Here is an 18,450-nt window from a genome sequence, read left to right on the forward strand (position 1 = left end):
ACTGGCAAAACTGGAACACAGACTGTATATTAGATAATGGTCCTGATTCTGGGTTAACTGTCCTGAATCTGATCACTGGGCTGTGGAGATGGAGGAGAATACTCTTGTTTCTTAGGAGACGCACAATGAAGAAATTAGGGGCAAAGAATCATGATGCCTGCAACTAACTTGCAAATGATTCAATAAGATAATCAGAGTAGGGGAGAGAGAAAGTAAATGTGGTCAAATGTTTAAAACTGGGGAATCTAACATTGTGAATCAACTATACTCCAATAAAAATAAATAAAACTGAAGAATTAAGGTGAAGTATATATGAGTTCATGAAACTATTCATACAGCTTCTCTAAGTTTGCTATTTTTCCAAATTAAAAATTATATATTGAATGAAAGGTCCTGTTCATGAGACACTTTGACAGTTGAGAGAGTGAGGGAACGGGGGCAGATAGCTGGGTGTGTGTGCACAGGCCCACACCCACACTCACAGTGGCCCACACTCACATGTGTACAGGCACACACACAGGCCCATGCAAGCACATGCACACGGACTCGCAGGCACGCTGCCTTAGTGTGCCTCATAGTACACACGTGTGAGTGCACACACACACACAAGCACTCACATGCACAGCCTCACATCCGCAGCCGCTGGCACCCACCTGCGTGGCCCAGAGCTGCAGCACCAGGGCGCGGGCCTGCATCTCCTCTGACACGCCCATCTCCTCCAGGTGCAGCAGGTAACTCTCCAGCCATCTGCTCCGTTGGGCCCGGCTGGCCAGCCTGGCTGGGGACAACAGCTTCCACAGGCGACCTTTGACCTTGCCCACCTGGTCCTTATCCCCTGCAGGGATGGAGCACAGGGGATTGGGGGGGGGGGGCGGTTTACAGCTCCACCTCCAGCCCAGTGCCACCCTGCCCCGCCCTCCCCCCTGAGGCCAAGGGTCTTTGGGTGTCACCCCAGGGGGGTGGGTGGGGAGTGTCACCCCAGGGGGGTGGGTGGGGAGTTCCTGCAGGAGAAAGCTCCAGGGACCCCAGTCCTGAAATGCGGGCCTGGTTGAGAGGAGGTGCTCCGCCACCATTTGTTAAATGAATGGGTTTCTTCGCAGAGCGGGGGAGGGAACAGGAAACAGGGAGCCGTGTGCTTCCTTCCCGGGGTCTGATCCCAGAGAAAAGCCAGCCTACGTGTGTGTAGAGACCCAGAGGGCACAGCGTCGGCCAGGAGAAATGACCAAGCAGACCACCAAGAGGGGACAGATGGGTCTGAGCTTCAAACTCAACACCTGCAGGAAAGGGCAGGTTGAGTGCACGAGGGCGGAGGGCCAGGCAGGGCCCGATGGGAGGGTGCCGGGGCTGCACTCAGCTCCACCCCCCCAGCCCCCAGCTCCACCGCCCAGCCTCTCGGCCTGACAAAGAAGGCACAGCCAGGGAGCCTGTGATTCCAGGAGAAGCTGAAACCCAAATGTTCACGTGGAATCCTCTCATGTGTTTTAAAGTCAGCATCTCAGTAAGTCATTTTTAATCACCGCGCGGGTCACAAAAACTTCTCTGAGGGTCTGCTTTGGCACCCAGATCACCAGTTCACAAACACTATTAAATAAATGATGGCGTGTTTACATTCCGGAAAACTGTGCAGCGGCCCACACAGGCAGGCCATCGAAGGCATAAAGTCAGTGCTTGCTATTCATATATTTTGTTAATGCTACCAGACGATGCTGCATTGACACGTGTGCAAATGTAAAATTTGTTCGTTTCTTTCCCCAAAATCACCCTTTGGAAAAGGAGTCACTCGGATTGCTATGAAATTCCAAAGTACTAGCAACTGTCTCACTGACTTTTTTGAACCATAAAGCAGTGTTTCAGGAAGACCCATCTGCCCAGTGTCTCGAAATCAGGCCTCATGTGACCGAGCGTAAAATGGAGGTGAAACTTATTTGAGCATATTAATTAGGTTTTCATGTAATCTGCTCCACATGCTTTTCTTCCACCTCTAGACACTTTTTCAGGTGAAACACTTCTCAGTTTAAAGCAGTGGGGCCACCTGTTTGTCTGAAATACATGATTTTCCTGTTATGTGTATTTGCTACGTGTTATGTGTATTTCCGGGGCTTCCCTGGTGGCTTAGTGGTAAAGATGCCAAGGCAGGAGGCACAGGTTTTATCCCGGGTCCGGGAAGATCCCACAGGCTACGGAGCAGCTAAGCCCGTGCAAGCTGTGACTACTGAGCCCACACACCTAGAGCCTGTGCTCTGAAGCAGGAAAAGCCACCACCGTGAGAAGCCCTTGTTCCACAACTAGAGAGTAGCCCCCCGCCAACTGCTTGCTGCAACTAGAGAAAAACCCCTGTAGCAACGAAGACCTACAGCAGCTCTTTAAAAAAAAAGGGATCATAATAAAGTAAATAAATAAAACAAAAGATCCAGGAAAAAGTCTTTAAAAAAAATAAGCAAAAAAAAAACAAACCCACAACAACTATATTGGCAATTTGGTAAAATCAGCTTAACATTTTTAGAGCCCTTGGAATTGTACAGGACACACAAAATCTTACACAAGATTTCATTATGGCTACTCTATTAGGAAAAAGCAATGTCCACACCAGTGTGTTTAGCATGCATTTGTGGGCAAAAGAGAAAAGAAAGACTAACATCATGTCTGCTTGTATTCGCATGAAGGAATTCTGGAAGGATCCAGGAGAAACTAGTAACACCAGCCGACTGTGGGTGGGCGGCGGGGGGACAGGGTGGAAGGACGGATGGGAGATGTCTCACTGTCACCATTTTATACTCTCAACGTTTAATCACGTGAACCAAAATCTGGCACCAAGCCCAGCCCTATAAAGGATTTCCAGTGGAAGAGCATAGATTCATGGATGGATAGATTCCAAAAGTTCATTCTGTATTTCAATCAGATGATACAGGAGTGAAGAAAGAGGTTCTAGAAAACCGAGTTTGGTGACTCCACCTGGCAGCCCGCTGACAGAGATGACACAGGAGCCCGAGATGGAGTCTGAATAGGCCACTTCCTGAAAGGTGAGGTGAGAAGAGAGCGACGTCTCTAAACGGTTAGTTTATACAACGCTTAACCATGGTTGCTCAACAACATCGATAAGGAGATTTTGTTTCATTTCCAGTGCTAATTATTTCCACATTTAGGTTGACTCAAAAGACAAACCAAGCCAAACAAAAAACAAAAAGCCCTTCCTGCTGGGAAAACCAGGGCTTGCTGTATTTGGAGCTGAGTATAACCGGGGTGTACCGTATTTCACATGTATACCTGGAGAAGGGTCAAGACTAACTCTGTCCAGAAAGAAAGCCACAAGTCACATATGCTGACTGAGCACATAAAATGTGGCCACTCAGAATGGGGATGTCCCGTGAGTCAAAAGTACCTACCACGTTTCAAGTCTTGGCGACAGACACAAAATGTAAAATTTCGCAGTAATTCTAAATTAATTACATGCTAAAATGCTAATAGTTTAGATATATTGGGTTGAAGAAAAATATTATTAAAGTTGATTTCACCTCTTTCTTTTTTAAATTTAATTTTGTGTATTTATTTTATTTTTATGGGATTTTTTTTTTCCTCTGGCTGTTCCCTGCGGCATGTGGAATCTTGGTTTCCCAACCAGGGATTGAACCAGTGTCCCCTGCAGTGGAAGCTTGGAGTCTTAACCACTGGAATGCTGTGGAATTCCTCTTTATCTTTTTTACAGCTTCCCTTGTAGCTCAGTAGGTAAAGAATCTGCCTGCAATGCAGGAGACCCGAGTTCGATCCCTAGGTTGGGAAGATCCCCTGGAGAAGGAAATGGCAACCCACTCCAGTATCCTTGCCTGGAAAATCTCATGGACAAAGGAGCCTGGTGGGCTGCAGTCCATGGGGTTGCAGAGTTGGGCATGACTGAGCGACTAACACTATTTTTTTTTAAACATGTCTACTAGAAAATGTAAAGTTACATATGTGGCCGGCATTCTATTTCTACAGGACGGTGCTATTCTAGCAGCTGTTGTTGTTCAGTTGCTCAGTCTTGTCCAACTGCTCACGACCCCATGAACCATAGCAGTACAACACTCAATTGATAACAATGGTTACCTTGGAGATAGATGTAGAGGGAGTGAGGTCAAAACAGTATATGCCTTCTCTGCAATATTTTATTTTTTCACAAGAGGCAGGGGAGCCCACTTAAGAGCCCAAGCTCTGGAGCAGAGTGCCTGACCTTGAATAAGGCACCTCACCTCTGAACACCTCGGTCTCCTCGCCTATAACCTCTGAACACCTTGGTCTCCTCGCCTATAAATTAGGGTAAGAGTACTCACCACATAGGGTTGTACAGGGATTGAATGCATTCACATATAAAGCCTGAAGAGTGATGCCTGGCCCAGGCCTAATAAACATTAGCTATACTATTAAACAAAGCTGAATGAATGTTAGTAAATTATTAGTCCAAGAGGAATGTATTCATGTATTATTTCCATAATTAAGAAATAATAAATGGTGAAATAAAGATCACCTAGTTTGCAGCCACAGTGACCCAGGTTGAGATCCCAGCTCTGCCCCTTCCTAGGAGGATAATCTTGGGTAAATCATTCTCTATTTCTGAGACTCAGTTCCCCATCTGAAAAACGGGGGCAACCTGGCTCAGAGGACCATTAGGAGGACTCAAAAAGATCACACACGGAGCACACTCCGTACTGGCAGGGGTTTGGCAAATTGCACTGGCTATATCCCGCCATTCTTATAAGGTATTATTTATCAGCCCCCATGTAATGACTCAAGGCTGTGAATCAGAACCGCCAAGTTCATATGATCGGTAACTTGGTCGGAAGCAGGAGAAACAGGTTCAGTCCCAGACTTCCCATGCTGTGTGGGCTTGGCTTGAGGCCCTGTCCCTCTCTGAGCCTCAGTCGCATTTTTTTTCCTCAAATATTTCTTTCTTCATTTGGCTGCAGCACTCGGGTCTTCACTCTTCACTGAGGCACGCCAGATCTTTAGCTGTGGCATGTGAACTAGTTGTGGCCTGTGGGATCTAGTTCCCTGACCAGGGCCCCCTGCATTGGGAGCTCAGAGTAGCCACTGGACCACCAGGGAAGTCCCTCAGTCTCCCCACTTGTAAAGCAAGAGGTCTAGGTTTGGAAACACCTCTGTCCCCTGGAGACCCAAGAGTACAGTTCAGAAAGGCACCCAGTGGAGACATATTTTTAAAGTCTTGTGTTTCACTTTTAAAATGCATTTGATTTTTGCATTAGACCCTGTGATTCTTTAATATAAGAATGCTCCCCCCCAAAACAATATTCAAATAAAATACCCAATAATCCGGTGAAATGATTATTCCAAAAAGAAGCGGTTTGCTTAGCTCAGGGCTCCATTTAACTCCCTACTGCCTCCCAATTCTCTCCTGTATGAGAAGCACCAAATTCGATTATCTAAGGGTCCCCAAAAGCTCAATCTTCTTTTAAAATGTTTATATTTCTAAAACCAGAGGAGGAATAATGCATGAAAAGAGTAAACAACAACAACAATAATAAAAGAAAAACCAAGTAATTCTAAGACAGTGGTCCCCAAACTTTTTGGCACCAGGGATCAGTTCAATTTTCCAAGGAAAACAGTTTTCCATAGATAACATGGCAATGAATATCTGTGGATTTGTAGACACATGGGAGCATCTCTGCGGGGTAACTTCAAGAAGCAGAAGTACGGGATCAAAGGTGTGTGTATTTTATGCTGATAGGTTCTACCAAATTGCTTTTCCAAAGTAGCTGCATAGCTTCACATGCCCCATAGCAAGCTGTGGGGGCCCTTCTGCACCCCAGCCTCCTGTCCTAAGTTGAGAAACCGTCCCCCACATTGCCACCTGCTGCCCATACTGAGAAATGCAGCCTTCCCATACCCAGCCCAGAGCTGCTCCGGGGATAAAAGGAAGGGTCCCTCTCTGCATCTACCCAGACTCCCCGGGAGTCTGGAATGGAAGACTTCTGTATACTTCTTCCATACTTCTGTATGGAAGAAACAGCAACAGAGAAACCACTCTTCCCTGGAGAAGCAATCAGTGCCATCCGTGCACTCGATTTCGCAATCAAACAGATCAAGCTTCTATCTTGCTGCTCTGCCACCTACCAGCTCTGTGTCTATGAAAAATGACTTCACTTCTCTGAGCCTCAGTTTCTTTACCTGGAGAAAGCGTTTAATAATACCAACTTTCGTCGGAAGGGCTGATGCTGAAGTGCCAATACTTTGGCCACCTGATGCAAAGAGCCGACTCATTGGAAAAGACCCTGATGCTGGCAAAGATTGAGGGCAGGAGGAGAAGGGGACGACAGAGGATGAGATGGTGGATGGCATCACCAACTCAATGAACGTGAGTCTGAGCAAACTCCAGGAGATGGTGAAGGATAGGGAAGCTTAGCATTCTACAGTCTGTGGGGTCGCAAAGAATTGGACACAACTTAGCGATTGCACGATGTCAGGATTCAATAAGATAAGGAGCTGTCTCAAAAAACACATTACGAATCATGAACAAGCAACTCACAAAGAGGAAAAGCAATGGCTGGTAACACTAAAACATGTTTTTTCATCACAGGATGAAATGCCCATAAAGCCAGATGCCCTTTTTTGCCCATCAGATTAGTAAGGATTTAAAGACTCATAACTGCATGCTCACAAGGTTGTGGGAAAATGCAAATTAAAACGACCAATTACCCACTTCTGCCCATTAGACTGGCAAACCATTGGAAAGACTGATAAAATCTGGTGAGGAATGAGCAGACGCCTTCCCTTTGGGTAGGCGTATGAATTGCTCCATGGTTTTGTAAAAGATACAGCAACAGCTAATAAAAATTTTAATGTGTATGCCCTTTAACCTGGCAAACCCACTTCCAGGAAACTGTTAGAGAAAAATAAAATCACCAGATTGTAGAAGAGATAACAAGTACAATGAAGTGCTATAACAGTCACACACACAAAAAGGAAACAATTATAAATATCCTTTGGAGGGGGTGGCCGTCTAAATAGTGACCTGAAAGAGCCAGAAGGATGTCTGGATTTTTTATGTTGATTTTCACATCCTTCTGCTTTGCTATGCAGTGTGTGTGTGTATATATATATATATGTATATATATATATAGTATGCTTGAGTTAATTTTATAGATTTTCTGGGGTTTTCTGAGTATAGTATCAGATCACTTGCAAATAGGGATACTTTTATTTTTTCTTTATTCATTATTATATCGGTAATTGATTTCCCTTATCTAATTGCATTGGCTAATGCCTCTAGAAGATGTTTGAATTAACAAGGGAGATTGTGCAGCTATGTTGTTAGATTAGAAAATTAAGTTGTAGATAATAAATATAATCCCTTTTTGTAAATACGCACAGTAACACTTCAGATATATATATTTGTCTCCATTTTTTAAATAGAGTATTCCTACAAAACACAGAAGGGATGTATCAGCATGTTAACACTGGTTTCCATAGGAAGATGGGTTTGGAAGAGTATTATTTCTTTTTCCTGTCTACATGTATCACAAGAATGTGTTTCTTTTTGAAAACATATTTATGTGGCTGTGTCAGGTCTTCACTGTGGCATACGGGATGTTCAGTTTTTGTTGTGACACGAGGGCTGCTGCAGCATGTGAACTCTTGGTTGAGACATGTGGGGCCTAGTTCCCTGACCAGGGATCAAACCCGGTCCCCGCATTGGGAGCACAGAGGCTCAGCCCCTAGACCCACCAGGGAAGTTCCTGTGTTTCTTTCTTTTTTATATGTATATAACTTTAAATGTTTACTTATCTTACTTTTGTTATATTGTTATTTCTGCCTTCACTGAGGCTTCGTTGCTTTGCACGGGCGTTCTCTAGCTGCGACAAGCACTAGTCTTTGTTGTGGCGCTCGGGCGTCTCACTGCGGTGGCTTCTCTTGCTGTGGAGCAGAGGCTCTAGGCGAGCGGGCTTCAGCAGCTGCTGTCAGGGGCTCAGTGGGTCAGCGTGCGGGCTCTGGGGCGAGGGCTCAGTAGTCGTGGTACACAGGCTTATTTGCTCCAAGGCACGTGGAATCTTCCCAGACCAGGCATTGGAGAAGGGCATGGCAACCCACTCCAATATTCTTGCCTGGAGAATTCCATGGGCAGAGGAGCCTGACGGGCTACAGTCCGTGGGGTTGCAAAGAGTCAGACAGGACTGGCAGGCAGATTCTTATCCACTGGGCCACCAGGGAAGTCCCCTATGTTTGTTTGTTTTAACTTAAATAATATAATGTGTTAAAGTTTGATTTTTCAAAATATTAATATATAAATAAAGGAAATGGGGTCATGCACTGTTGTAAGCTTTGAATGACACAGTATTCAACCTGGTATCTGGCACAAAGAAACTGCTCAACAAATAATGTTTTTTTTTTCTTATTACCTCAGCTAGTCCTAACAGCCACCTTCTAGGAAGATCCTACTGTTCTCTCCATTTTACAGATGGGATCACTGAGGCACCGAGAAACTACATAAGAGCCAGTAAACCACTTCAAGCCACCTGAACCCAGAGTCTGTCTTAACCACTGCCTTCAACTGCCCCTCCAAAGAGAAGACCCAGAGCAAAAAGAAGTTAAGTAACTTGCCCTAAATCACCAGCAAGGAAGAAGCAAAGTATTGATTCAAATCCGGGTCTTGCTGCAAGTTTCTGAGACCAGGACACAGTGTTTCTCCACCTTCCCATGGCTGAGTGGTCAGGAACTTGTCAAAAATGCATGTCCCAGTCTTCCTGAAGAAAGTGAAAGTGTCAGTCGCCCAGTCCTGTCTGACTCTTTGCAACCCCACGGACTGTAGCCCGTCAGGCTCCTCTGCCCATGGAATTCTCCAGGCAAGAATATTGGAGTGGGTTGCCATGCCCTTCTCCAAGGGATCTTCCCGACCCAGGGATCGAACCTGGTCTCCTGCATTGCTTTGCCTACAAAGGTCTGTCTAGTCAAAGCTATGGTTTTTCCAGTAGTCATGTATGGATGTGAGAGTTGGACTGTGAAAAAAGCTGAGCGCCGAAGAACTGATGCTTTCGAACTGTGGTGTTGGAGAAGACTCTTGAGAGTCCCTTGGACTGCAAGGAGATCCAACCAGTCCATCCTAAAGGAAATCAGTCCTGAATATTCACTGGAAGGACTGATGCTGGAACTGAAGCGCCAATACTTTGGCCACCTGATGCTGACTCATTGGAAAAGACCCTGATGCTGGGAAAGATTGAAGGCAGGAGGAGAAGGGGACAGAGGATGAGATGGCTGGGTGGCATCACCGACTTGATGGACATGAGTTTAAGCAAGCTCCGGGAGAGGGTGAAGGACAGGGAAGCCTGGCGTGCTGCAGTCCATGGGGTCACAAAGAGTCAGACACGACTGAGTGACTGAACAACTCCTACATTGCTGGCAAATTATTTCCCCTCTGAGCCACCAGGGAAGCTCATTCAAATCAAAAGAACTGGCATGGCGCTTGGAGACTTATTAACAAGGGCCGGAGAGGACTCTTCTCCCTGGGGAAGTCTGAGACACAGTGGCTGGGGGGGACTGAATCCCAGGGGTTCCTATGAGCCTGATGCCCTGAATGCAGCAGGAAGCTTTCTACCGATATTGATTCCCCTCTGTAGCCATGAAAATGAAGGCAGTGGGTTTTTGTAAACCCACGTGGGAAGTTCTAGATGAGGAGCTCAGTGAAAACTCTGTAGCACAACAATTGCTCCAGAGTGCTACACCGACGTTACAAAAGCACAGGGCTAAACGCTAAGAGAAATGAAGGCATCTGCGCTCAGAAAGACACGGACAAGAACGCACACAACCGCCTAATTCACAGCCACACGCTGGAAGCCACCCAGGTGCCCCTCACCAGGAACATGTAACAAATTGCGATTATTACTCCAATGAAATACTGCAGAGCAACGAAAAAGAAACCACAGACACGTACAACAATCTCCATGAATCTTACAGACATAAAGTTGAGTGAAAAAAGCCAGACATCCAAGTACACATATTCCATGAATCTTTTTAGAGGAAAGAACAGGTAAAACCAGCCGAGGCGGATGAAATCCATGCAGTGGCTGACTCTAGGGGGTGGATACTGACTGGGACAGGGCATGGAAAGTTTAGATTTATCTCTCAGCTGTGCATTTAGGACTGTGTGCTTTCCTGTATATAAAATATACCTCAATCAAAAAAAAAAAGAATTCTGTGTGTGTGTTTAGAGAAAACTCTCCACGCTAGGAATAAAGGTCACCTCTGTGGAGGGGAAGGGAAGTGGTAGACCGGGATGAGGAGGAGGTGGAGGACTCTTTTATTATTCCCTCTAAGTTATTCTATTTGGCTTGAAGTTCTTATAACCAGCATAAAGTACTTATAAGAGTTTCTAAAGAAAACAAGAAAAGAATTTTTAAAGCAAATTAAATCTTAAACCTGGAAAGGAAAGACACACACACAAAGGTCCCCAAGCCCCACTCCGGATGTGCTGTTTCAGAATTTCCAACAGGAACCCCAGCCCTAGTCCAGGCCCTGCCTCCCCACCAGTGCGCTCTTACATACCTCCCGCAGGACGGGGACCTCACCACCTCAAAAAGCATTAGAATGTTTTCCTTCTCGTGTCGTCTATGATCCTTCGGCTTGAGGGTGGACTCCCTCTCTGGGCCCCTGTGCCAGCCCCACAGCTCACGGAAGACCCCGCGGTGCTTACCCGCTGACAGGGAGCCACGTGCCAGCTTGGGGAGCAGCAGGTCAAGCTGGCGGAAGGTGTGGAAGACGTCGGCTGAGTGGACGCGGTCCCGGGCCTGGCTCTCCTGGGTGTGCGGCGGTGCCTCGACGCCGTACTGGGTCAGGTAGCCGGCTCTGGGGGCGGCAAGCAGAGGGTCAGCAGGCCGTCTCTGAATGGTCCCAGCTGAGCTCTCAGGGCGGCCTACAAGCTCTTCTTCATTCGTACCCCTGGGGAGTACCAGGTTTTCCTACCCTGTGCCAGGGACAGTTCTGGGCCAGAGAGTCAGCAGAGAGGCAAACACACAAAACCCTCACGACAGAGGAGCGGAGGAGTCGTGGGCCAGCCGGGGCTCGGAGGGAGGCGCAACGCGGGAGCGAGGGAGGAGCGCTCTTTCCGTTAAGCGGCAGGATGGGCAGAGGGCGGGGTCCAGGGCGCAGGGAAGAGCCAACCTCTGCCGCCAGAAGGAGCGCGGATGCGCTGCTGGAAGCGAGTAAGCAGAGCAGGTGGAAGCGCGAGATGGGGGCCCTGGGTCAGGAAAAGGGGCTCCTGCCCCTGGAGAGGAAGTCAGGGCAGGCTCCTTGGAGGAGGCAGGATCTGAGCTGGAACCTGCAGCATAAGCGGGCGACAGGGGTTCTGGCAGAGGGCACAGCCCAGGCGAAGGCCTGGGGCCAAGGCAGCAGCCACGGCTGCGTCCGAGGACTGCCAGGTGCTGGGCTGGAGTGGCCTGGGAGTCGCCAGAGCCCGTCACACAGGGCTGGCCGTCAACGTGGGAAGGCGGGGGAGGGGCGGGGGGGAGGCGCCTGAGCAGGAGAGGGCCAGGGGCTGGTGCGGGAGCAGGGAGAGAGGATGAGACACAAGAGCAAGTGTAAGCCCTCGTGTGAGTATGTGCGTGCACACACACACACCGTACACACAACACACACACATTCATACTGCCCGCAGGAATGCTCCCAGAGGAAATGTCTCCACCACCCAAGTTTTCCCTTTCAAAGCTCCAGGAGCCCAGCCCCACCGGCCTCAGTCCTGGGAGGGAAACCACAGGTTTTCACCTTTTCCACGTGGTGAGAGGGGCCAGGACTTCTGAGAGAGACACTGAGAGGCCCTGACCAGCCTCCCGCAGCTTCTCCTAAGTCCCTGGATCGCCCAGGTCAGGGATTCTCCCGAGGAGAGGATGGAAGCAGGGATGAGGGGGGTGGGGCTGAGAGACGCCTGTCTAGTCCCCACTTAACCCCTCATTTACAGTGCAGATGTGCAATAAGTCTTCAATGAACGTTCTATCAATGGATGGGTGGATGGATGGGATGGAGGTGGGGAGGACGGGTGGATGGATGAATGGATGGGTGGATGGGTGGATGGATGGATGGGAAAGAGGGAGGGAGACTGGGTAGATGGGAGGATGGGTGGATGGATGGATAGCTAGAACACAATCCCAAGAACACTGATCTTAGAAGAAAATACAGGGCCACCATGATTCTGAGCTCAGTTATCCGAGCTGTTCTCCTACCTTTTCCCTGCATCCCACTCCCCTCCCCTCCTCCCATCTTAGCCTCCACGTCCCCCAGAGATGGCAAGTTCAAGACCTGCCCATCCCACTGGACTAGGAGGAAGCAACCCTTCCTTCAGAGCGGCTGGAACGAGGTCCCTCCAGAGTCTACCTCCGGGCCCCACTGATACCGCTGCATCAGCCCGGAAGGAATTCCCTGCTCCTTCTCCTCCAAACGTGTAAGCCCTGGGTCCTCATCTCCAGACAAACGCCCTCAGTCCCCTTACGGCAGAAGTAGTAAAGGTGCAGCCCACAGCCTGGATTCAGTCCAGAAATGTGTTTGGTTTGGTTAATCGTGTTTTCCTAAAAACAAACTGAATGCATGTTTAAACATTTGGGGAAATTCACACAAAATCTTGGATGGCATCACCAGCTCAATGGACATGAGTTTGAGTGAACTCCGGGAGTTGGTGATGGGCAGGGAGGCCTGGCGTGCTGCAGTCCATGGGGTTGCAAAGAGTCGGACACGACTGAGCGACTGAACTGAACTGAACACAAAATCTGAATTTCCCCCTCCATCTCGTCTTGAGAAAGGGGAGAGTCTGGCCACTGGCAGCCTGCAGTCCTGCCTGGCAGCCCCGGGCAGGAGTGGAGACACTGCCACCCCTCTCAGACGGGAACGAGCTGGCAGAGTCACACGGTCCTCCCCGGCCCTGAGGTCTCTGTGACACGGCAGTTAAACGCCTGTCACCATTTGTCATCCTACTTGTACTGGTGTTGGTTTGTTTTTTTTTTTCTTAAAGCAGAAAACTAGTTCCTTAGATAAAATTTCTACCAAAAATAGGCAATGAAAAAAAAAAAAACCCTCCAAAAAAGAAAAGAGAAAAAAAAAGAAAAGCAGGAAGAACCATGAGATTTCACACTGTGGACGTGACACCCTTTCTAAGGCTCCTTCGCTTTTAAATAAAACCTAACAGCTGAAGACAGGCAGGAAGTGATTACATGACCTGTAAATACATGTTTGGCCCGTAGGTGGCGCTAGGGGCCAGACAGAAAAAGCTGGAATAACGCTGGGAATACGAGGTCTGTGTGCTCACTCCCTCACTCATGTCCGACTATTTGCCACCCCTTGGATGTAGCCCCCTAGGCTCCTCGGGCCATGGGATTTTTCAGGCAGGAATACTGGAGAGGATTACCAATTCCTCCTCCAGGGAATCTTCCCGACCCAGGGATCAAACCTGCGTCTCCTGCATTGGAAGATGGACTCTTTATCACTGAGCCACCTGGGAAGCCCCGGGGACATCATAGTAAATGAGGGGTCAGGACAGGCCTCCCTGAGGAGATAACCCTTGAGACGAGACTTGAATGAAGGGAGGCAGGAGCCGTGCAGACGTGTAGAGAACAGCATTCTTGGGCAAGGGAACTGAAACTGCAAAGGCCTTGAGGCGGGAGCGTGTCTGGCCTGCTCAGCAAGGAGGCTGGTGAGGTGACCCCAGAGGAATCAAAGTCCGAACTCTGGATGGGACTGAGAGGGGCTGGGGTACACACAGGACAGGCAGGATCCCGTGAGCTGGGCTCCGTGAAGACATGCCTCCCCGTCAGTGCACCTGTTGTCCAGCTCGCCCACTGCCCCAGGGGCTGCAGGTGGCTATGGAAAGGCGGGAGGCTGCTGCCAAGCCTGGAGGCAGAAGCTGCAGCCAGGGGTCAGGCCTTGAAAACACAGGAATCCACTTAAACCTGCCCCCGGCACTGAGCCTGCTCTTACCACGGTCCTAAACAAAAGACTCCCTCGGACTGCAAGGAGATCCAGCCAGTCCATCCTAAAGGAGATCAGTCCTGGGTGTTCACTGGAAGGACTGATGTTGAAGCTGAAACTCCAATACTTTGGCCACCTGATGCAAAGAGCTGACTCACTGGAAAAGACCCTGATGCTGGGAAAAATTGAGGACAGGAGGAGAAGGGGATGACAGAGGATGAGATGGTTGGATGGTAACACTGACTTAATGGACATGGGTTTGGGTAGACTCCGGCAGTTGGTGATGGACAGGGAGGCCTGGCATTCTTCGGTTCATGGGGTCACAAAGAGTCAGACACGACTGAGCAACTGAACTGAACTGAAACAGACCCAGCTGCCACCACACGGCCCCTACCTCCCCCAGAGCCTCAGCTTCTCCTCTGACTTCTCTGCCCTCACAAGCATACAGGATGGCAGGAACCAGGAGATCCAGGGGCTCCCCACTGTGATCTTGCTTTGGAGAGCCTCTCTGGACCTCAGTCTCCCCACCATATGATGACAGGGTGGACCAGACCAGCATCACCCAGACCAGTCACAGCACTTGAAGGTGTCTGCACCAGTCCAGGGTGAAATGAGAAAAAGTGAACCCAGCAAGGGTTGTGCTTGAGGGTGTAGGCTCTGCAGCCAGCCCTCCCAGGGCCCCAGCTGTGAGATTCTGGGCAAATGACCTAGGCTCTCCAGGCCTTAGTTTTCTCATCCATCAAATGGGGTTTCTGAGGCACCTGCTTCATAGAGCTATTGTGCAGATTAAATGATTAGCACCCATTGAGCCTACATGTACACGTGCATCATAAACGTCCCAGGGTACTCATATGTGTCAGGAAACGCCTGTCCTTTATTCTGAAACTGTGTTGCTGTAATTTTTTCGAGCGGTTGAAATGTCTTGCTTTTATGAGGTGCTGGTCATTAATGGTGCCACCAAAAATTAACGCACTGTCCTTACTGACTCTCTTTTCCTCACTACCTGTGGCCATATTCCTCCATCCATCAGACCATCAAGTCCCTCAGCAGGTCCCATCAACCTCATCCCCCAGAGTGAAGTGAAAGTGAAAATCCCTCAGTCGTGTCCAACTCTGTAACCCCATGGACTATACAGTCCGTGGAATTATCCAGGCCAAGATACCAGAGTGGGTAGCCTTTCCCTTCTCCAGGGGATCTTCCTGACCCAGGAATCGAACTAGGGTCTCCTGCATTGCAGGCAGATTCTTTACCAGCTGAGCCACAGGGGAAGCCCAAGAATACTGGAGTGGGTAGCCTATCCCTTCTCCAAGGGATCTTCTCAACCCAGGAATTGAACCAGGGTCTCCTGTATTGCAGGCAGATCCTTTACCTACTGCGCTATCAGGAAGCCCAAAGCTGCCCCCGTTCTCCCCACAGCCTAGTCCAGAGCGCCATCCTCTCACCTGGGCAGCTACAGCAGCCTTCTAACAGGTCCCCCGGCCTCTCTTTTGTTGTTACCCACCCAAACTACGATCCAGTCTCCATCTGGCAGACAAAGAGAGCTTTTAAAACTCTAAGTCCAGGACTTCACTGGTGGTCCAGTGGCTAAGAACCCGCCTTCCAATGCAGGGGACACAGGTTTGCTCCCTGGTTGGGGAACTAAGATCTGGGGAGCTAACATGCCATGGGGCTACTGAGCCTGCACATCACAGTGAAGATCCTGCATGAAGCAATGAAGACCCCACGTGCACAGCTAAGACCCAACACAGCCAGAGAAATAAATAAATATTCAGAAAAACAGTTCTAAGTCCAATAGTGTCACGTCCCCTGCTTACACCCCCAATGTCTCTCATCTTACTTAGAAGCTTTGAGGTTCTATGAGACCTGGTTTCTGCCAACTTCATCCTCATTGCCCTGCCCCATCTCCTCAGCTCATTAGGCTCCAGTCACACTGGCCCTCTTTTCCAAGCATCTGGGTAACCAGCAAGGCCCCTTTCCTGGCCTGTGTCTCCTTTATGGCCCATAGGCTGAGGACCAGGCGACCACTCGGAGTCCCAGGTACAAAATGTCATCTTGCAGCCTTGGCTTTGGAGCATCCCAAACTGCTTCTGCACCCATAAAGTCCTCTTGGTCCCCTTGGCCACTATTCACGGCGGTCCAGAGTGCTGGGCTCACCTGAGCAGGAAGCTGTAGCAGAACTCGAGGAGCCCCATCTCATGCCAGCCACTGCCCGCGTCCATGGTGTCACCCAGCAGGACAGTGCGGAGGTTGGTATACATGGCATCTGTGAGCGCCTGCAGTTCTTTGTGGAGGAGAGTCCTGGGGCAAGGAGCAAAGGAGTGAGAGTGTAGCTTCCAAAAATATATCTATATGCACACAAGCACCTCCTTCCCCAGACCTCAAGAGTCCCAGGGCTCCCGTCCTCTTTGGATGACCAGCTTAAACAGAATGATATTATTATTTCTATCACTGTCAACAACAGCAAGAGTTACTATTTATTGTGCCAAGCACAATGATCTCACTTCATCTTCTGACCACACGAGGGATAGCAGTTACTGTTATGATACCCACTTTATAGATGGAGAGACTGAGGGACAGAGAAGACAGTGACTTGCCCAGGGTCACTCAGACAGTAAGTGATAGAGCTGAGACTGAAACCCTGATCTGCCCGTCTCCAGAGTCCGAATGCTCAACCATGATAGTCGTCCCTGCTTAGATAAGGAGCCCATAGACTTACAGAAGAGTTATAATTAAGAAACCAACCATTTCTCCTTGAGATCCAAAGTTAGGGAGATCTGTTTGGATAAAGTGTCCCCAACCAAGGACTGCTGATAAGACATGACTCCGAGTGAAGGCTACATGCAGAGTAAGGGAATTTGGCTGGTGATCTGGTCTCGTTATGTATGTACCTAGGATTCTGCGGAGAGGACCAGTTCTGGGAGAATGTGTGGCTGACGCTAGAAGCCTCTCTGTACTGAGCCTCCACAACATTCAACATTGAGCCATGACTGAGCATATGATTAGAAGCTGGGAAAGATGAGGTCTTCTATCTAAGTTTAAGGCCCCTCTACAGTTTGCAAGAACCTAGACCACTGCGTCAAGCGAAGAGTCCACGGGGTGGTGCAGAGCCAGTGTTCAACAGCGCCACCTGGTGACAACAACGAGAACAGTACTAATGTCACAATCAGGTGCTCCAGCTCTCTGTCGCCTCCTGCTGTTTGGAAATAGGATAGATCCCTTTAGATAGAGCAAGCCCCTGGTTGTTGTTGTTGTTTTTCTTTTTTTTTGAGAATTCAAGATGGGAAAACTTCCAGGGGGGTTTTGTGAACTTCCAGATAATAAAAGCTTTTGGATGTTTCATTACTGGAAAAACAATAGACATCACCCCGTGAGACAATATGTTAAAGGGCTTAACACAGTGCTCAGCACCTGGCAGCTGGCTCAGCGATCAACACTGATCACCCTACTCCAAGCGTGAGTCCTCAGTGGGGACTGTGGTCATTGACAGGTGCAGCAGCCATGCCCAGAGGACCTCATGCCAGCTTGTGAGAAAAGCCCAGAAGCTCTTGGGAGCAGACACTGGAGGAACCTGGGATCTTCCCTGGGTCAGGGGATAGCATGCAGTGAACTAACTGTGGACTCTTGTTGCTAAAGGGACCGTTGGAATAGCGGGATCCAGGACACTCAGGCTCAGGAATACTCCTAAAATCTGCTCCACAAAGCCAAGGTCAGACTGAGTACTGCCTCTCATCAATATTCACCTTATGATGCTGGCCTCTCCTCAGCTTTAGCGGTCCTGCAAAACCCAGACCCCTAGATGCTTTTCCTGACTCCAGGAGGTGACTCTTTCTAAAGATGACCGCCAGGCCGTATGCACTCTTGAGGCGCAGATGCAGTCTTTTCTCCTCAGTATCTCGTGGGGAGGAGAATGGGCTGTGGACACAGCAGACCCGGGTTCAAATCCCAGGGCTGCCACTTGCTAGTAGTTGACTTGGGTATGTCATGTCACTTCTCTGACCCTCAGTTTCCTCATCTGTAGAATATGGATTAAAAAAATAACTACCTCTAAGGCTGCTGCACAGATATGAACACGTGCCTATCAAAACACCTGGCATTTGGCAGATGTCTTCAAAGGGAAGCCACCAGACGTCCCCGGTGGCTCAGAGGGCAAAGCGTCTGCCTATAATGCGGGATATCTGGGTTCGATCCCTGGGTCGGGAAGATCCCCTGGAGAAGGAAATGGCAACCCACTCTGGTACTCTTGCCTGGACAATCCCATGGACAGAGGAGCCTGGTGGGCTACAGTCCCTGGGGTTGCAAATTGGTGTCATTCTGTGCTTGTGAATCTAAGACAATGTCCAGCATGTAAGTGAAGACAGCAGATGTGCTCACAGGTCCTTTTGTCGATGTGAACATCCTTTATGTTTTGGGACCTGCTGTGTGACCTCAGGCAAGTTGCTTCTCTTCTCTGAGCCCCCGTGTCCTCATCTATAAAATGGGGCCATAAATTACCCTTCAGAATTGCTAGGAAGTCTCATGAGA

General features: G+C 49.0%; 1 protein-coding gene across 2 annotated transcripts in view; it reads right to left on the minus strand.

Annotated features, from left to right (window-relative positions):
- PTGIS (prostaglandin I2 synthase) overlaps positions 1-18,450 on the minus strand; it is a 64,134-nt gene that overhangs the window by 16,336 nt on the left and 29,348 nt on the right. For both annotated transcript variants that reach the window (XM_027977311.3, XM_027977312.2), the window contains exons 4-6: positions 16,084-16,227; positions 10,673-10,824; positions 654-835 (exon numbers count right to left, since the gene is read on the minus strand). In XM_027977311.3, coding sequence (XP_027833112.2) covers positions 654-835; positions 10,673-10,824; positions 16,084-16,227 — 478 coding nt within the window. The remainder of the gene's footprint in view (positions 1-653; positions 836-10,672; positions 10,825-16,083; positions 16,228-18,450) is intronic.

This window comes from Ovis aries, chromosome 13 (assembly GCF_016772045.2).
Source record: "Ovis aries strain OAR_USU_Benz2616 breed Rambouillet chromosome 13, ARS-UI_Ramb_v3.0, whole genome shotgun sequence".
Classification (NCBI taxonomy): Eukaryota; Metazoa; Chordata; class Mammalia; order Artiodactyla; family Bovidae; genus Ovis; species Ovis aries.